The 16,012-nt window shown below is 37.9% G+C and overlaps 5 protein-coding genes across 5 annotated transcripts; 1 reads left to right on the top strand and 4 right to left on the bottom strand. All coding sequences in view use genetic code 12, as the record gives it.

Moving 5' to 3' along the window:
• Positions 1–1,475: 1,475 nt before the first annotated feature.
• PVL30_003397 (uncharacterized protein) lies at positions 1,476–4,154 on the top strand (the record flags this gene model as incomplete). The annotated part of the gene is made up of 1 exon (XM_001525956.2): positions 1,476–4,154. One exon carries the CDS (start codon positions 1,476–1,478, stop codon positions 4,152–4,154), a length of 2,679 nt encoding a protein of 892 aa, XP_001526006.2.
• Positions 4,155–4,540: 386 nt separating this feature from the next.
• On the bottom strand, positions 4,541–6,259 carry ASN1 (asparagine synthetase; the record flags this gene model as incomplete). Its single annotated transcript, XM_001525955.2, has 1 exon — positions 4,541–6,259. The coding sequence occupies one exon, from the start codon at positions 6,257–6,259 to the stop codon at positions 4,541–4,543; it is 1,719 nt and encodes a 572-aa protein (XP_001526005.1).
• Positions 6,260–7,473: 1,214 nt separating this feature from the next.
• On the bottom strand, positions 7,474–9,894 carry PVL30_003395 (uncharacterized protein; the record flags this gene model as incomplete). Its single annotated transcript, XM_001525954.2, has 1 exon — positions 7,474–9,894. The coding sequence occupies one exon, from the start codon at positions 9,892–9,894 to the stop codon at positions 7,474–7,476; it is 2,421 nt and encodes an 806-aa protein (XP_001526004.2).
• A 2,165-nt stretch (positions 9,895–12,059) lies between these two features.
• PVL30_003394 (uncharacterized protein) lies at positions 12,060–12,506 on the bottom strand (the record flags this gene model as incomplete). The annotated part of the gene is made up of 2 exons (XM_061119466.1): positions 12,060–12,396; positions 12,502–12,506. 2 exons carry the CDS (start codon positions 12,504–12,506, stop codon positions 12,060–12,062), a joined length of 342 nt encoding a protein of 113 aa, XP_060975449.1.
• An 800-nt stretch (positions 12,507–13,306) lies between these two features.
• PVL30_003393 (uncharacterized protein) lies at positions 13,307–14,533 on the bottom strand (the record flags this gene model as incomplete). The annotated part of the gene is made up of 1 exon (XM_061119465.1): positions 13,307–14,533. One exon carries the CDS (start codon positions 14,531–14,533, stop codon positions 13,307–13,309), a length of 1,227 nt encoding a protein of 408 aa, XP_060975448.1.
• Positions 14,534–16,012: the final 1,479 nt, after the last annotated feature.

The raw sequence follows: 16,012 nt of genomic DNA, 5'->3' as shown, positions 1-16,012 counted from the left end.
ATGAAGCTGTGTAGTAAATATGAGAAACGCAGTTCTTTGTCGTCTTAAAATCAGTTGGGTTGACCAAAAAGAAAAATAAAGAGTAGATAAAGAACGGTGATGGAAATTAGGCTATGGATGTATTTACATATATTTCCATACTGTTGGATTCAAATTTAAATTTATATTATGAGTTTCGTGTCTCTGGTGCAATTTTAGGGAGGAAGAAATAATGTAAGCAATAACGTCATAGACATGAGAGCGGGGGAGGGGGGGGGAGGAGGTAAGAAGAAGAAAGAGGGTAGACAAAAAATACACATAGATAAACCACTTAGTGAAGAAGTGAAGAGAAAGCTGATCAGAGATTATGAGAATTATTAGAGGAACAGAATTCTTGACAATTATACAGTGGATTGATATCAGGTATATTCATCTAGTGATTATTGCAGCTCATACTGTGATCTAAGATAGTTGTATATTGGAGAGAAAAAGAAGAAAAAGAACAACAACAACAACAATAAACAAAGGAAGAAGTATATATACCCTTGCAACAGCATGATTGGATCACGTTCTTTTTTCTTGTTCCCTTTTTTGTTTCCCCTACACTTTTTTGTTTTCCATCTTCAATTTACTTAAAGATCCCTTGTACTCTTCTGTCCATTTTCATGATAATAATCCTGTTTATTTTTTGTTTGCCTTCAAGGAAAAACATTTTCTACAAGCACAAGGAAAGTAAAAAGAAAAGAGCAAAAAAAAAAAAAGAAAAGAAGAAAGATAGAAACCAGTACTTTATCCTTTTTGGCTTCAATTCCTGTAAACAATTGAGAAATTGGTCAACTTCAATTACACCAGAGTTTATCACTGATGATTTGGGATGGCAACAATGTAGTAAAAGGTGTGAAAAGTAACATATATACATATATATATATATTATGGATCTTATGGCTGTGCCTACCTTGTAAAAACAATCAAAAAACCCCATAGTAAAAAAGTAAGAAAAAAAATTAAAAAAAAAGAAAAAGACAAACTGATCCCAACGGAGTTAAGTATGAAAATGTAGATAATTCCGCTTCACAATAAACTTATATATGTATATATATATTCTCCAAAGTACACTACTTTGGTAGCTTCAATTTCCTTCGTTTTCTCTCATTGCAACAAAAATGTTGGGGACGTCTTTTAGGTCTTTTCTTTTTCTTTTCTTGTTCCCTGTTGTCTCCTCCACCCTTCCCCCGCACAAAATCCTATACTGTATGCTCTTCTTTTAATAACCCTCTGAATTTTTTTTTTTTTTTTTTTACATAAATTTTTTTCATAAATTTTTTTCTTTAATTTGGTTTTAATGATTTTTTATTCTTACCATTTGAACCCCCCCCCTCCTCCCTCTTGAGTTCTCCTACTCTTCTACCCTTCAAAACTTGTAACTTCTTGCACTCTTTTGCCATTGCTATCACTTGAATTGACACAGTTAACTTGTTTTACACTTTAGCATAAACATGTCTCACGTTGACCAGGAACCATACTACGAGGCATTACCAACTCATTTAAAACCATACCACTACGACTTATCGATTTACGATGTCGATACTGAAAATGATACTTTCAAAGGAACTGTAGTCATCTACTTGAATGTTGTTAAATCAACCAAGGAATTGCATTTAAACTATAGAGACTTGGTTATTACAAAAGAGAAGATATCCATAGTCTCAAGTGATAGTGATGGGAAAAACAACAAGACCATCGAAGTTGACTCGATTGTTGAAAACAAGTCAAAGGAGTACTTTATTGTCAAATTCAACGAAACAATTGTTCCCGAAAAGAGCGAGTTGAAAGTTACCATATCTTACGATGCCAAGATCCAAAGTAATATGGCTGGGTTCTATAAGTCTCCATATACAGAAAATGGCGAGGAAAAAATAATGTTGAGTACCCAATTTGAAGCCACGGATGCAAGGAGGGCATTTCCATGTCTTGATGAACCTTCGTTTAAGGCTACATTCACTGTTGATATTACTGCCAACTCGCAATGGGAAATCTTGGGTAACACCCCCGTAGAGTCGACCACAAATGACAGCGACAAGTCACTTAAAAAAGTGAAGTTTGAAAAGACACCAATAATGTCGACATACCTTGTTGCTTGGGCTTGTGGAGACTTTGAATACGTAGAATCATTTACTGAGACCAAATACAATGGCAAACCACTTCCAGTTAGAATATACACTACTAAAGGGTATGTTCAAGATGCACAATTGGCTTCGGAAATAGCGCCAAAAGTTGTTGATTACTTCTCCAAGGTCTTTGAAATCCAATATCCATTACCGAAATTGGACCTTTTAGCCGTGCACTCTTTCTCGCACAATGCAATGGAGAACTGGGGGCTCATCACCTATAGATCTACTGCACTATTATTCTCGGAGACCAAATCAGATCCATCCTATAAGCAAAAAGTTGCTTACGTGGTAGCTCACGAGTTGGCACACCAGTGGTTTGGTAATCTTGTCACCATGAAATGGTGGGATGAGTTGTGGCTTAATGAAGGTTTTGCCACCTGGGTTGGATTTCTCGCCGTGGACTACCTTTACCCCGAATGGGACATTTTTAGTGAATTTGTTTCTGAATCATTACAGCAAGCGTTGAATTTGGATGGATTGGAAAATTCACATCCAATTGAAGTTCCCGTGGTGGATGCATTGGATATTGATCAAGTGTTTGACGCAATTAGTTACTTAAAAGGTGGATCCACAATTTTGATGCTCTCCGAGTATTTGGGTAGGGAAACTTTCCTTAAAGGTGTTGCGTTATACTTGAATCGGAGCGCGTATTCGAATGCAACAAGCCATGACTTGTGGTCCGCGATTGGCCAAGTATCACAAAAGCCAATTGATCAGTTGATGGAACCATGGATCAAGAAAGTTGGATTCCCAATCGTTAGTGTTGGACAACATGAAAATAGTTTGGTCTTGAGTCAATCGAGATTTTTGAATGGCGGAAAAGATAACGACATTGGTAAACGAGAGGAGAATGAAACACAATGGTGGATTCCGTTAAACATATCTACAAACTCTACGCAATTGAAAGAGCACAAGACGATTGACTCGTTTGATAGCGAAAAAGTGGTGATTGATGATTTTCCATTGCAGTCTCTGGACTATTTCAAGCTCAATAAAGCAACTTCAGGAGTCTATAGGGTAAACTACGACGCTTCGATCTTGAAGAATAATATATTAGCACATTTTGACAAGTTGTCAGCAAGGGATAAAGTTGGATTGATTGCTGATGCAGGAGCAATTGCATGTGCTGGAAACAATCCTACAACTACATTTTTGACGCTCGTTGAGAGCATCGTGCAGCAATTGGGCAACGACTATGTTGTTTGGTTGGAGTTGGGTAAATGGTTAAGTAATTTTGCCATTGCTTTTACAACTGAGACAACGGCACTGAAGATTCACGCTTTCTTGACTTCAGTATACAAGCAAAAAGCCATCGAAATTGTCAATTCCATTAAGAATATTGAAAACTTGGATAACGCAGATTTTATGCTGACCAAATTTAGATCAGAGATTTTGACCAGGGCTGGAAGATTGCAAATTGCCGAAGTTTATGACTTTGCATTGGGCTTGTTTGAGAAAGGAGATATTCATCCCTCCTTGAGACTATTTGTATATACTACCATTGCAGCATCCTCTAAATTTTCGGAGGACCAATACAAAGTCATTTTGAACCAAATTACGCATCCAACATCATTGGATTCAAGAGAAGTTGCGTTGACTGCATTAGGCTCGGTCACCAATACCGATATAGCCAAGGAGCTATTGAAAGTTATGGTGGACACCAAAATTGTACCATTAATGGACCTGCACTTCCTTGCCAAACCATTGAGTGCCAATTACGCGACAAAGAACTTGTTCCTCGATTTCTTTTTGGAAAACTACGAGGAGAGTTTCTACAAACCAATGTCCACAAATGCTATTGTATTGGATAGGCTCGTCAAATTGACGTTGAGAAATTACCAAAACAATGAGGTTCATGATAGGATTGACAAATTTTTTGCCACCAGAGATGTTCATGGCTTTGAAAGATCATTGAAGCAATCATTGGACAATATCAAGATTAATGCGAACTGGTACAACCGCGATCTCACAAAAGTGAATGAGTACCTTGAATCAAAATATTAAGGGCTTCGTATCAAATTATAGAGTAAGTCATTAGGGATGAAGAAATGACTTGCTTTCTTCTTTCTTCTTTTTTCATTTTTCATTTTTCTTTTTTCATTTTTCTTTTTTCTTTTCTTTTTTTTTTTATCTTTTACTTTCTTTTCGTAAAAGATTAGATAAAAATTATATGAAAAGTTATAATAGAAACAAAGAAAGATGTAAAACCAAGAAAACAAACAAAAAAAAAAAAGCAAAATAAATTTATAGAGTATAAAAAATAAATCATTTAACTTGATAAATTGACCTAGAGCAGAAGAAAGAAAGAAGAAGAAAGAACAAAAAAAAAAAATTAAAAAAATTCGTACTATTTAATTATTAATAAGGCTCTATTAAATTTTGCTCACTTTCTAAGCGTCTACTTTGTGATCGTGGGTCTTTGCGTATCTTCCCGATGGATCCGAGTGACATCCCCACTCTGCTTTTGGAATCCATCTCATTACTGTTGAAGCAGCAGCTTTCGAGTTGTTGAACATTTTGTCGAACTTACATCTGTACCAGTATGCTTCTTTAGTTTGTGGAATATCGTCTCCCCATTCTGGTTTAGGGTTCTTCATGTCTTCGTCGCTAACCAATTTTTCGGCGGTATCCTTAAGACAATCAATCCATGAGTAACCAACACCATCTGAGAATTGCTCCTTTTGTCTCCAAAGGATCTCATCTGGCAAGTATGGTTCATCTTTGGTATCGAATGCTTTCCTTAACACGTACTTTTCAATGTGTTCTGGGGTGATCAACTTGTCTTCGGGGCGAATGTTCATACAGACTTCCAAAAATTGCTTGTCCAAGAATGGAACTCTTGCTTCCAAACCCCATGCCATTGTTGATTTGTTAGCACGAAGACAGTCGGCGTAGTGCAAGTTCTTGACACGCTTTACACATTCCTCGTGGAATGCAGGTGCCGAAGGTGCATTGGCAAAGTACAAGTAACCACCAAAGATCTCATCTGATCCTTCACCAGACAAGACCATCTTGACACCTTGGGCTTTGATCTTACGTGACAACAAGTACATTGGTGTTGATGCACGGATTGTTGTCACATCGTATGTCTCCAAGTGGTAAATGACATCGTCAAGAGCATCAATACCTTCTTCAAGAGTGAATGTGTGCGAATGGTGGATTGTTCCAATATAGTGGGCCACTTTTTCAGCAGCAATCAAGTCTGGTGCACCTGGCAAACCAATGGCAAACGAGTGCAATTTTTGGAAACCACCCGAGGCGTGTAAGGAACCAGAGTTGTCGACACCTGATAATTCCTTGTTGGCATCGATACCTTGGTTATGGGATGCAGCAGCAGTTTCATAAGCCTTTTTGGTCTCTCTTGCGGCAATAGAGGCAATAAGACTTGAGTCCAATCCTCCTGACAACAACACACCGTATGGGACCTCAGCCATCAATCTTTTTCTTACTGCCAACTCCAAAGTCTCACGCACCTTAGTGTAGTCAACTGGGGTTTCGGGGATCTTAGAACCATCCCACCATGTAGGCTCGTAGTATCTTGTAATCTTATCAGTGTTGGAGTCGTAAATGTGTCCCGGTGGGAATGCCTCAATGGTGTCACATTCTTCAACAAGACATTTCAACTCAGAGGCAAAGTATCTGGTTTCTGGTGATTTTGATGATTTACCCAAGTACAATGTGGTGATTCCGATAGGGTCTCTTGCAGCAACGATACGGTCTGTGTTCTTGTCATGCAAGACCCAAGCAAACATACCGTCGAGGTGCTTTGGAGCTTCAATGTCGTATTTCTCAAAGAGTGGGATGATTGGCTCACAGTCACTCAAACTCTTGAATTTGTAGTCTGGAAATTGTTGACGGAGTTGGATGTGGTTGTAAATTTCACCATTGACTGCTAATGAGTATCTTTCATCGGGCGACACAATCGGTTGAGCACCGGCATCAAGACCGACGATGGCCAATCTCTCGTGACACAAGATGGTATCTTTACTGGTGATGACATTACCCGACCAATCTGGACCTCTGTGTCTGATCAACTTTGAGTATTGTAAAGCCTTTGGCTTAAAGGATTCAACGTCCTGGACTCTGAATGCTGCAAAAATACCACACATATTAAGGTTTTAAAGCTGTGGATGTAGTGGTGTGTAATCAACTATAAAAAGAAAAAAAAGGAAAAGAAAAGTCTCTGATGGGTGGATGATCTAGGTGGTGAAAAATTTTTGAAAGTAGTGAGCGAGCGAGATTTCTGTGAATATTTAAACCGTTGGCGGCGGTGGCAGAAACAGTAACAACAACAGAAAAAAAAATTAAAAAATCAAAAAATTAAAAACGAAAAAAAAAAAAAAGAGTCATACAAAGGTTGCCAAAAGCATTCGAGTGCGAAACATAGGGAAAGAGAGAGAGAGAGAGAGAGAGAGAGAGAGAGAGAGAATATGATGGCGAGAAGAGGTAGGAGAATCAGCGGCTAATGCTCGGTTACCTGCAATCGTTTGAGTCATCTTCTTACATAAGCCATTCTGTACTGTTTGTGACACACCGATAGGATCTTAGACCAATGAATTGCATTGTTTCGATATCAAATCTGTTATTAAGCCTCGCCTTCCCTTTTGTTCTATACTTGAGATGTAGCTATTACCTTAAATAGCGCTTTCCGTAAACGGATGGATACTTTTTATTATACTTTGGGTATATTAAGTCTCTGGTTTTTTTTTTTTAGAAAAAAAGAAAATGTTTCTTTCTTTTCAATTATGATTCCATGTTATTCATTCGTTCATTCTCTTAAACTCTTATTCGTTTGAGAAAGAGGGTGCTGATACATTTTTTTGTTTTTTTTGGTGAAGTTTGACCGTTAAAGTTTTTAAAATTTAAAGGTAAAAACAGGCCAAATGTGTCTTTCAAAACTACTCCGAAGCACGTGACCTCATCTCCGTGGAAAACAAAAGAGTACAAAGGAAAAAGAAATTAATAGATTTTTTCAAGAAAAATACAAAATGAAGTCATGTGACAACTTGTGTCTCTCTCTCTCTCTTTTTTTCATTTATTTATTTATTTTAATTTTTAATTTTTAATATTTAGTTTTTTGGGTTACACCATATGAATTAAGAAATGTTTTTTTTTTTAAAAAAAATGCAATATTATGTTTTATAAAACTTGTTTTGATATATGATATAAAAAAAAGGAAAGAAAAGAAAAGAAAAGGAAAGAAAAGGAAAGAAAAGGAAAGAAAAGGAATTATACTAAAACTAACAATGAAAACGAATGAGTGTCCCATTTTTCCGCTCCAGACTGTTTGCTAAATTGTTTCTTCAACCACTACTCTCGATTCCTAAAGTTTAGCCCATGTAGCTCTTTGTCTGGTTAACCTTTCGAGCTCGTCGTAATCCCTATCGAAATTCTTGTTTGTGATATCAATCACATAGTTGACATTAATTTCATCTGTAAGCAAGTCCTTCTCTTTGCTGTTAACTTGCAAAAGTTGATTCAAAAATGCATTCAATACGGCCAAGTCTCTTGGGTTCAAAATCTGAACAAATGCCTTCGTCTTGGCTTTGTTCTTAAAAATCTTGATCAATTGAAGGTTATTGAGGTAATACAAGTCGGAAACCAAGTATTGTTTATTGATGGATTCCAAACTTTGGAATTGCGCCTTCTTCCGCAGTTGCTCAATAATGTACTTGAGCAAACCCTTTGTAGTGGGGTAGCGCAACTCATCGTCGTCAAGGATAAGCTTATCGTGGGTTATTTGTTGTTTTGCCCTAGCATAGTTTGACTTCAAGTTGGTTGTCATTTCAAGAATGTTAGAGATAAGCACAACATAAGATTCGAGGAAGGGCTGCGCCAAATTAGCAAATAAACGGATATACTTTGCATCTGAAATCTTGTAAATGGAAAGCTCAGAGTCCTCTGATTTGTTCTTGGTGATGACGCCGAGCTCAGTGAGGTCTTCAATGATAAAAGTCATGCCATTCCTATCATTTTCATCATAGTCAAACAAAAATTCATTTTTGAGAAATCCAGTAAGGATATAGAACAATTTACCTATAATGCGTCTATTGCAAAATTCTGTTCCATCGAGTAATGTAATGATGTACATGATGAGACATCTTTGAATAATCAAGTGGATGGTCAAGTTCTTGTAGTAAAGCAATTCAATTGGCGACTCAATCTTGATGAGCCCCTTCTTGTCGTTGACCTTGATATATCTAAAAAACGACGTGATCTCCTTGACAATCAAAGACGATAACTCGGCATCTGTGCACTTGAGCATATCTTGCAAGATTGTCTTGTTGGTCTTTGATGAGTCGTTTTCACGAAGTAATGCCTCCAGGACAATTCTCAATACGGGGATTAACTCCTCAATGGTAAACACCCTCTTGTTTGCATAGTAGTTATATGCTTGTAATGCAGTTCCAATGATGGAGATTTCTGGAATGAAGGAGTTTCTATTCACTTCATGTAAAATCTTAAATCCAAGCTTTTTGAGATTAACCTCTTTTTCAGTCTTTATATCGGGGTCATCGATAAACTCGGATAATGTGAAGCTCTCACCGAGTTTGACAAAGATCTTACCAGTCAATTTTCTGGTACTGTTATCTGTATAGCCCAATTTGTCACGGATAACTTCATCCTTGGGCTTACTAAAGGCGCTCGCCGCAACCGATAAAATACCAAATAAACTTTCTTGCGTCTTGTCTTCACCTTTTAATTCCTTTAAAAACTCGTCATTCTCATAGACTCTTTCATAAGTAACAGAGACAGGTTGAAACAACATGTTGAATTGAGGTTTATGTTCTTCAAATCTCTGTTTCATATAAACAGAAACGAGATTCTTCAATATACCATACTTGGGAAGCAACAATTTCCCATCTCTTGATCTTGTACCTTCGATAAAAACCTCAAAAGGAATTTTGTTGACCAACAAGAATTCGATAACATTGTTCAAGTTCCGCTCCGTGTACAAGTCATTGTTGAATGTTCTTGGAATAAACACTGCACCCAAGTTTTTCAATAAGCCACCAACAACTGCCACGTTTAAATTTTCACCAGCAATCACTGCCGGGGTAGCCATTTGGAAACGGACACAGATGAGATGAAGGATGATATAATCCAAGTGGGATTGGTGTGAAGGTGTCCAAATAATCGACATTGGGTCAGCGAGGTATTTTTTGTACAAATCGGATAAATCTTGGTTTGAGACCCAAACACCCTTGGGGAAGAGTCTTTGCATAATGGCCATCACGGTGACGTATGCTGATCTAACAAAGTTGTGGGATGGAAAAGTGGGCAAGTTTTTTTCATTGTTCTTTTTGTAGTACTTTACCATATAGTCTTTAACCTCCTTGAACCTCAGTTTGAAGTCGTCTGCCTTGATAAGTTTCATGTTGAGTTCTTGATTGACCAAGTCGTAAACAATCTCGTCCAATTTCTTGTCATCTTTCTCCAATTTGTTTGTCATATAGTTTTTAAACTTTGCCCGAAACTCGTCAGAGTGTTTGTTGATGAAGAATTTGTACTCATTATTGGCGTAGATCTTGTCGTACTTGGAGCCACCCACAATCAACCGGAAGGCAGAGTTTAAGATGTTGAATGACTGGCTAAGAGATTCATAGTTGTCTTCGACATCAACATAGGTTTTCTTGTCAATTGGTAATGGGAATTTCAAGTCGATGCTTGGGTTGGTCAATGGGTCATGAAGAATATTGACATCAAAGTCTGAATTGGAAATATCTTGCAAAGGATGAGACATCTTGAAATGGTGATTAGGTTGGTAAGTGTCACTCTTCACTTGCTACTTGTCACTTGTTACTCGTCAATCGTTATTCGTCACACGTCGCTGTTTCTTTTTCTTTTTCTTATTAATTTTTTTTTAAAAATTGAAAAAGACGAAAATGAGCTATGCAAGCCAGCACTTCCTGTTGCAAACTAAGTAAAGAAAAAAGAGGGTTTGAAAATGAGAAGGAAACAAAGGAAGTGAGGGTATATAAGTGTGAGAAAACAAATGAATTGAACAATTGGAAATAAGACCAAAAAAAAAAAATAAAAAAGGAAATAGGGTGGAAAGGGTAGAATGGGTAAAAAGGGGAAAGTTTGATAAATTGAAAGAATAGAAAAAAAAATAAAAGAGATTAGAAAAAGGGGCCAAATGGAATGGTGGTGATTCAAAGAAAATATCAATTGAGGCTAATATATATTGAGTCTAAATCCTTGGGTTTTACACCTATTACCCCTTTTGCCCCTCCTTTGAGTTTGTGATAATAGTAATAGTAGTAGTATTAGCAGTAGTGCTAGTGGTGGAAGAGAAGGTTTGTGTATGTATATGTGTATAAATTCTGACACAAACGATACTGTATCAAAATATTGCTTCTGTTGTTCCCCAGACCGTGGCTTGCGAATACAAAATGGAGTACAGCAATTGGAGAGAAAATAAAAAAATAAAAAGAAACATTGAACATTGAACATTGTGCCCGAGATTGGATATTTTTTTATTTTTTTATTTTTTTATTTTTATCAAAAAAAAAAAAAAAATTTGTTGGGTCGAAGTTAAAAAATTTCACATTGACGTGAATATGAATATATAAATAGATATTATCATATATATATTCATATATCATTGTTACTATTTGTCAATGACACTAAATAGCCAATATTTACACACTGCTTAGATGGACGATACCGAGTCCCAACCAATGTACATTGCCTAGACACCAATACAAATCAAAAAGACAAGCTATTAGCAATTATTTATTCGGCTGGTAGCGCTCATATCTGTCTATACCAATTTTTTTTTTTTTTATTTCATTTTCCATACTCGCTATATCTAATTACCATTTCCATTACTGATACAAGATTAGTTTTCCTAATCAGGAAATTACCATTGACAAACCGTATACCATTAAGAAACTTAAAGACTCAGACTCAGACACACACACACTCTCTCTCTTGTGCTCTTTTATGCGCTAAGTAATGTTCTTTTTTCTTAGTTTTCAACTTTCAATATTCCTTGTAATCATTTTTCAACTATCTCCTTTATTTTCGTTTCATTTTTTTTAATAATTTTCTCTTTTCCATTTTTTTTCTTAATTCTACCTTTATTTTGTTTAGCTGTTTGTCGCATAGCACTGTCACAAGTAACAAGTGTACGACTGCTGAGCATCGGTTTGAGCTGGTAGCTCACCGATACCAGCGGTTTGAGTTCGTGACTTGATAGGCTATATTCCAACTAAGTGTAATTGTCAATGATCGCACCTATAAAGGTCTCAATGCTCATAAGTTAAGAGAGTAAATTGTCTCATACAAAGTCACTAGTAAGGAGAATCGTGAGAGTATACACTCTGCACGTTCACCTAGTGATTTGTGTTCAATGTAGTTGACCGTATAAAATCTATATTTTACCGATATTTCTATATAATAGTGATAAGTTAATTTTACCACTTCTCGTTCCTATTTATATAAACTCATCTTGTTTGAAGTTTCAAGTTTCCTATGTCGTGCAATATTTTCCAAATATTCACTTAGCGGAAACGAGGGCACAGAGCGTCCAGTGTGTGTCGCACTGTGACATCTTCCCCCCTTCAAAGTCAGATGAAAGATACGGCCTAATTTCAGTTGTACTTTGGAAAAATATTGATTTGAGGTAAAATAACTGTGCAATATGATGATAACCGTTGTGGCCTCCCCCCCTGCAAAGCAAAAACTTACCTATTAAATGATGAGCGGAGCGGCAACAAAAGGTTTCGACAATTTCCTGAAATTCTATCGAATAATAAGGGAAATGTTCTCATCAACGTTTGTAACAAATGAATACCTTCAAATCCAAAAACCAAATATTGCGGTGTGAGCCCAATACGTTCGCGTACTGTAGTATGGTCCACACACAATGCTAAATCTACGTCCTGCGTTGAATCGTTCGTGTCAGGATCGTTCGCATAAATATGCTTTTCTAATTTCTAATATTTGACTCTGCATATTGCCACTCTCATGTGATGTAGGAACAGGTTCATTTCTATTTCCTTCGCCTCCGGATAAGAATGACTTATGTTCTTCATCTGGATTTACGACATCCTCCATGGCTAGGTTTTCTAATTCCTTGTTCATTGCCAGTGCAGAGGGATCGAACCTAGCATCAGATGCGTCAGGCTCTTCGTATTCGTAATCCAAATCTACTTCCATGCTTTCCTTGGGAAACTGGAGTTCCAGGAATGGTAAATGCGAGTCAAGGGTTTGGAGAATGATCCCCGGTTGACAGAGACTTAGACTCTAAGTCTCGTCGAGAATCCTGCATAGTTTGATCTATGTCAGGACGAGGTGCGCTTTCGCGACGCATTACTTCAGCCTCCCGTCGCTGTCTGACTACTTCATTGAGTAGCTGCTTCACCTTGTCAGCTCTCAATTTATTTCGAGTAGATTTTAACACACTGGGGACAGGGGTATTTTTTGAAGCCCAATCCTTCACTAACTTCTTTGCGGATCGGGTATTGGCTGCGTACACCAAATATACATGAACGTCATCAACTGTGATCAATTCAATCCTTCGTTGTTTGTCACTCGTCTCTTGTCACTTTCTTCAAGCGTGATTCTGGACTTTGATGCAATAATGATGTTATATTTGGGATTTTAATTGGTGAAAGGATAAATGCTAGGAAAACCCTTCGTTCCAAATTATTAAGGGTTTTGTTCAATTATTGTTGGGATATAATTATCTTTCGCGCCGTGTGGGTTACGAGTCGACGTCGACAATACATTGGGTGAAGTAAAAAGCTTTTCACCATCAACTAGCCGCGCGCCTGGGTCTGTTTGTTCGGAATTCGTCGACGAAATATCAAGACTTCGGTTAAAAACTCCCCTACTACTAAAAACGGAAAGTCAGCATCTCCAATACTCTAATAATTGAACGTCCTGTAGAAACACTGAGGTTTCAAAAAATTAGTTGGTTAAATCCTTTCGGGATTTTCGTCCCACGGCAGCTACCTTCTCCGTCGTTTTTGAAAGGTGTATCTTCTCACCCGAAACACTGAGGTTTCATAAAATTAGTTGGTTAAATCCTTTCGGGACCTTCGTCCCACGGCAGCTACCTTTTCCGTCGTTTTCTGAAAGGTGTATCTTCTCACCCGAAACACTGAGGTTTCATGAAATTAGTTGGTTAAATCCTTTCGGGAACTTCATCCCACGGCAGCTACCTTTTCCGTCGTTTTCTGTGCTAGGTGAGATGTATTGGTGATCCTCAAATACTTTTTGACAGCAATACCAATAATGGTCATTTTCACTCTAGGATTATGTTTCTTTTTCAAAGCATCATGGATAGCAGTCATAACATCAGTAACTTGGTTCGTTTCTGGAGGAGTGCCCCCATTGCCCAAGATAGGTAAGTAATCAACCACCGGTTGTTCAAAGGGGCCCTCACTCTTACATGACATCTCAATCATGTCCTTCAACGACTCTGACTTCGTCAAATTAGCTCCGTTCCTTAACTCATTAATGATGAGCTTATCAGGAACACCGTAGGTGTGTTTGTGCCACAAAACCGACTTTAACCAGAACATGAAACCTTCCTCATCGGAGAACTTCAAAGGGACACGTTTTGCAATGTCATACTGACCGAGTGCCATATTGTCATTTTGAGTTCTCCCTTGTTTGGCAAGGAGTTTGTCGTAGTACGCCATGAATGCCTTTTCGACAGCTATGTCTGGGACTCGAATGTATGGAATTACCCTGACGTCTTCCCCATGAGGGTACCTCTGTCTTGCCTCGTTTATGATTTGACAAGCTTCTTCATGGCCTTCAACCCAGAATCCGCTATGGACTACTTCTCCATGGTAAAGGATACCATCGTAAGATGCAACAGATCTATCAGATCCATAAGCACTAGGAGTACCACTTTGACGGGATTGGTGAGTCAAGGGTGAAGCGAGTGAGTGTGGCCTCGAGGTAGGGAAGTTACGTCCTGGTGAAAATGTGTGTTCTTCCGGATGAACTTTCATTTGCACGTCAGTTGGCAGGGTTATGCTGTTGTTATCATCCGAAATCTGGGCCTTGTTAGCCTCATCGTTCCTAGCTGGTACAGGAGTGCTAAGTTGCGGGACTGTTTGAATCATAGCGGCTTTAAACATAGCAGTCATTTGTTTCATCTGCTCTTGCATCATCATCATCTCAGATTTCAAGTCTAAGATCTCGTTAATCTCAACCTGATTTATTTGAGGAGCTTCTGTCCTTTTCAAACCAGGAGATTCATCTTCACCTTCGCTCATATCGGCTCTTCCCGAGGTAGAAATAGACTGCCCGGAAATTGAAGATGAGTCGACACCAGCAAGGTCTGGTTTACTTGGACCAGGGTTGATACTCCTTGGAGTAGGATTAGAGGTCTTAGAATCTTTTGTTGAAGATGACATTTGTAGTAGAAGTTTTTCAAGTTTTTGGAATAATATTTTGCTTGAATGTAATATGTGATATACTTGGTGTTAAACTTTTTGGTGAAATGTTTTTATGGTAGATAAACCCTTTGTTCCAAATTATCAAGGGTTTCGTTCAATCAATCTCGGGAATACTTATAGTTCTCGTCACGCGAGTAAGAGGTCGTGGACAACAATTTTTGTTGAGTAGGGTGAAAATTTTTCACCAGCGCATAGTCGTGTATCCTGGCCTCATCTTAAAAATTTTGTCGACAATAAATGAGTGCCTCGGATTTGACTCCTCCTATATAGCAGGCGCTAAGTCAGTATCTCTAATAAAGTGATGATTGAACGACCTATTGAAACACTGTAGTTTCATAATAATAATTGGTTGCTTCTTTCGGGATGCAATTCTGTCTTTCTCTCAAGATGCTATATAGTCTTTCTTGCGAGATGCAATTTAGTCTTTCCCTCGGTAGTTACCATCTCCGCCGTTTTTATCTGGTGTAATTCTACCTCACCGATAACCCGTGTAGTTTGTTTAGTCTGCTACCATCATACTCAGATGAGTCCGTAGACAGTAATGATGATTTCTTAAACGCTGCTTTAACGGTGCTTATTTACCTTCTAGAATGTAATAAGTCTTTTTTAAAAAAATGATATAAACCCAAATTAGGGATGTGGTCATTATCCTAAAAATACTTTCCTCGATCTTTGCACCAATTGAGGGTAGCCACCTATACCCGTGCAATCTTCGGTACTCGTTTCAACGCCATGCCTATCACACGTACAGCCTTCAAACTATAGCCAAGTCAGCAGACACGACTCTATTCGGTCTATAGTTGCACTCTGTCTAACGTCTACAACCTTCGCCCTTTGTCAACTGATGGGTGAATATTCCATCATAAAGTGTTGACAGTATACGCTATTTGATATTTTCTGGTGTAGTCTCGGATACGTCCCGATGACTACGATGCATTATGTTCCATTGGACTAAACTCGCATAGTTCTCCAATGAGGAGTAGCTCCTCCTTTAAACTGTAGTTCACAATAGTGAAGCTATTAATTCGTGGATAGGAGATTTACTCTTCCACAGGTCCTTCTCATAAATGATATTGACCAAATGTTGAAATGCCAAGGTATTGAAATGTCATGATCATTCAATATCCTGGTCGACAATACTGCTTAACAGTAGCCTCAACCAATGTATCAATTACTTGAAATATTAGGTAACCATATCAAATCATTCAAACAACATGATTTGCAAGGATTTGAGGTCCTCACTCTGGTCGCCATTCTGTCGCATAGCACTGTCACAAGTAACAAGTGTACGACTGCTGAGCATCGGTTTGAGCTGGTAGCTCACCGATACCAGCGGTTTGAGTTCGTGACTTGATAGGCTATATTCCAACTAAGTGTAATTGTCAATGATCGCACCTATAAAGGTCTCAATGCTCATAAGTTAAGAGAGTAAATTGT

The sequence above is a fragment of the Lodderomyces elongisporus genome, chromosome 4 (assembly GCF_030384665.1).
Source record: "Lodderomyces elongisporus chromosome 4, complete sequence".
Taxonomy (NCBI): domain Eukaryota; kingdom Fungi; phylum Ascomycota; class Pichiomycetes; order Serinales; family Debaryomycetaceae; genus Lodderomyces; species Lodderomyces elongisporus.
The sequence above is the reverse complement of the archived record's forward strand: the minus strand, read 5'-3'. Positions and strand labels throughout refer to the sequence as shown.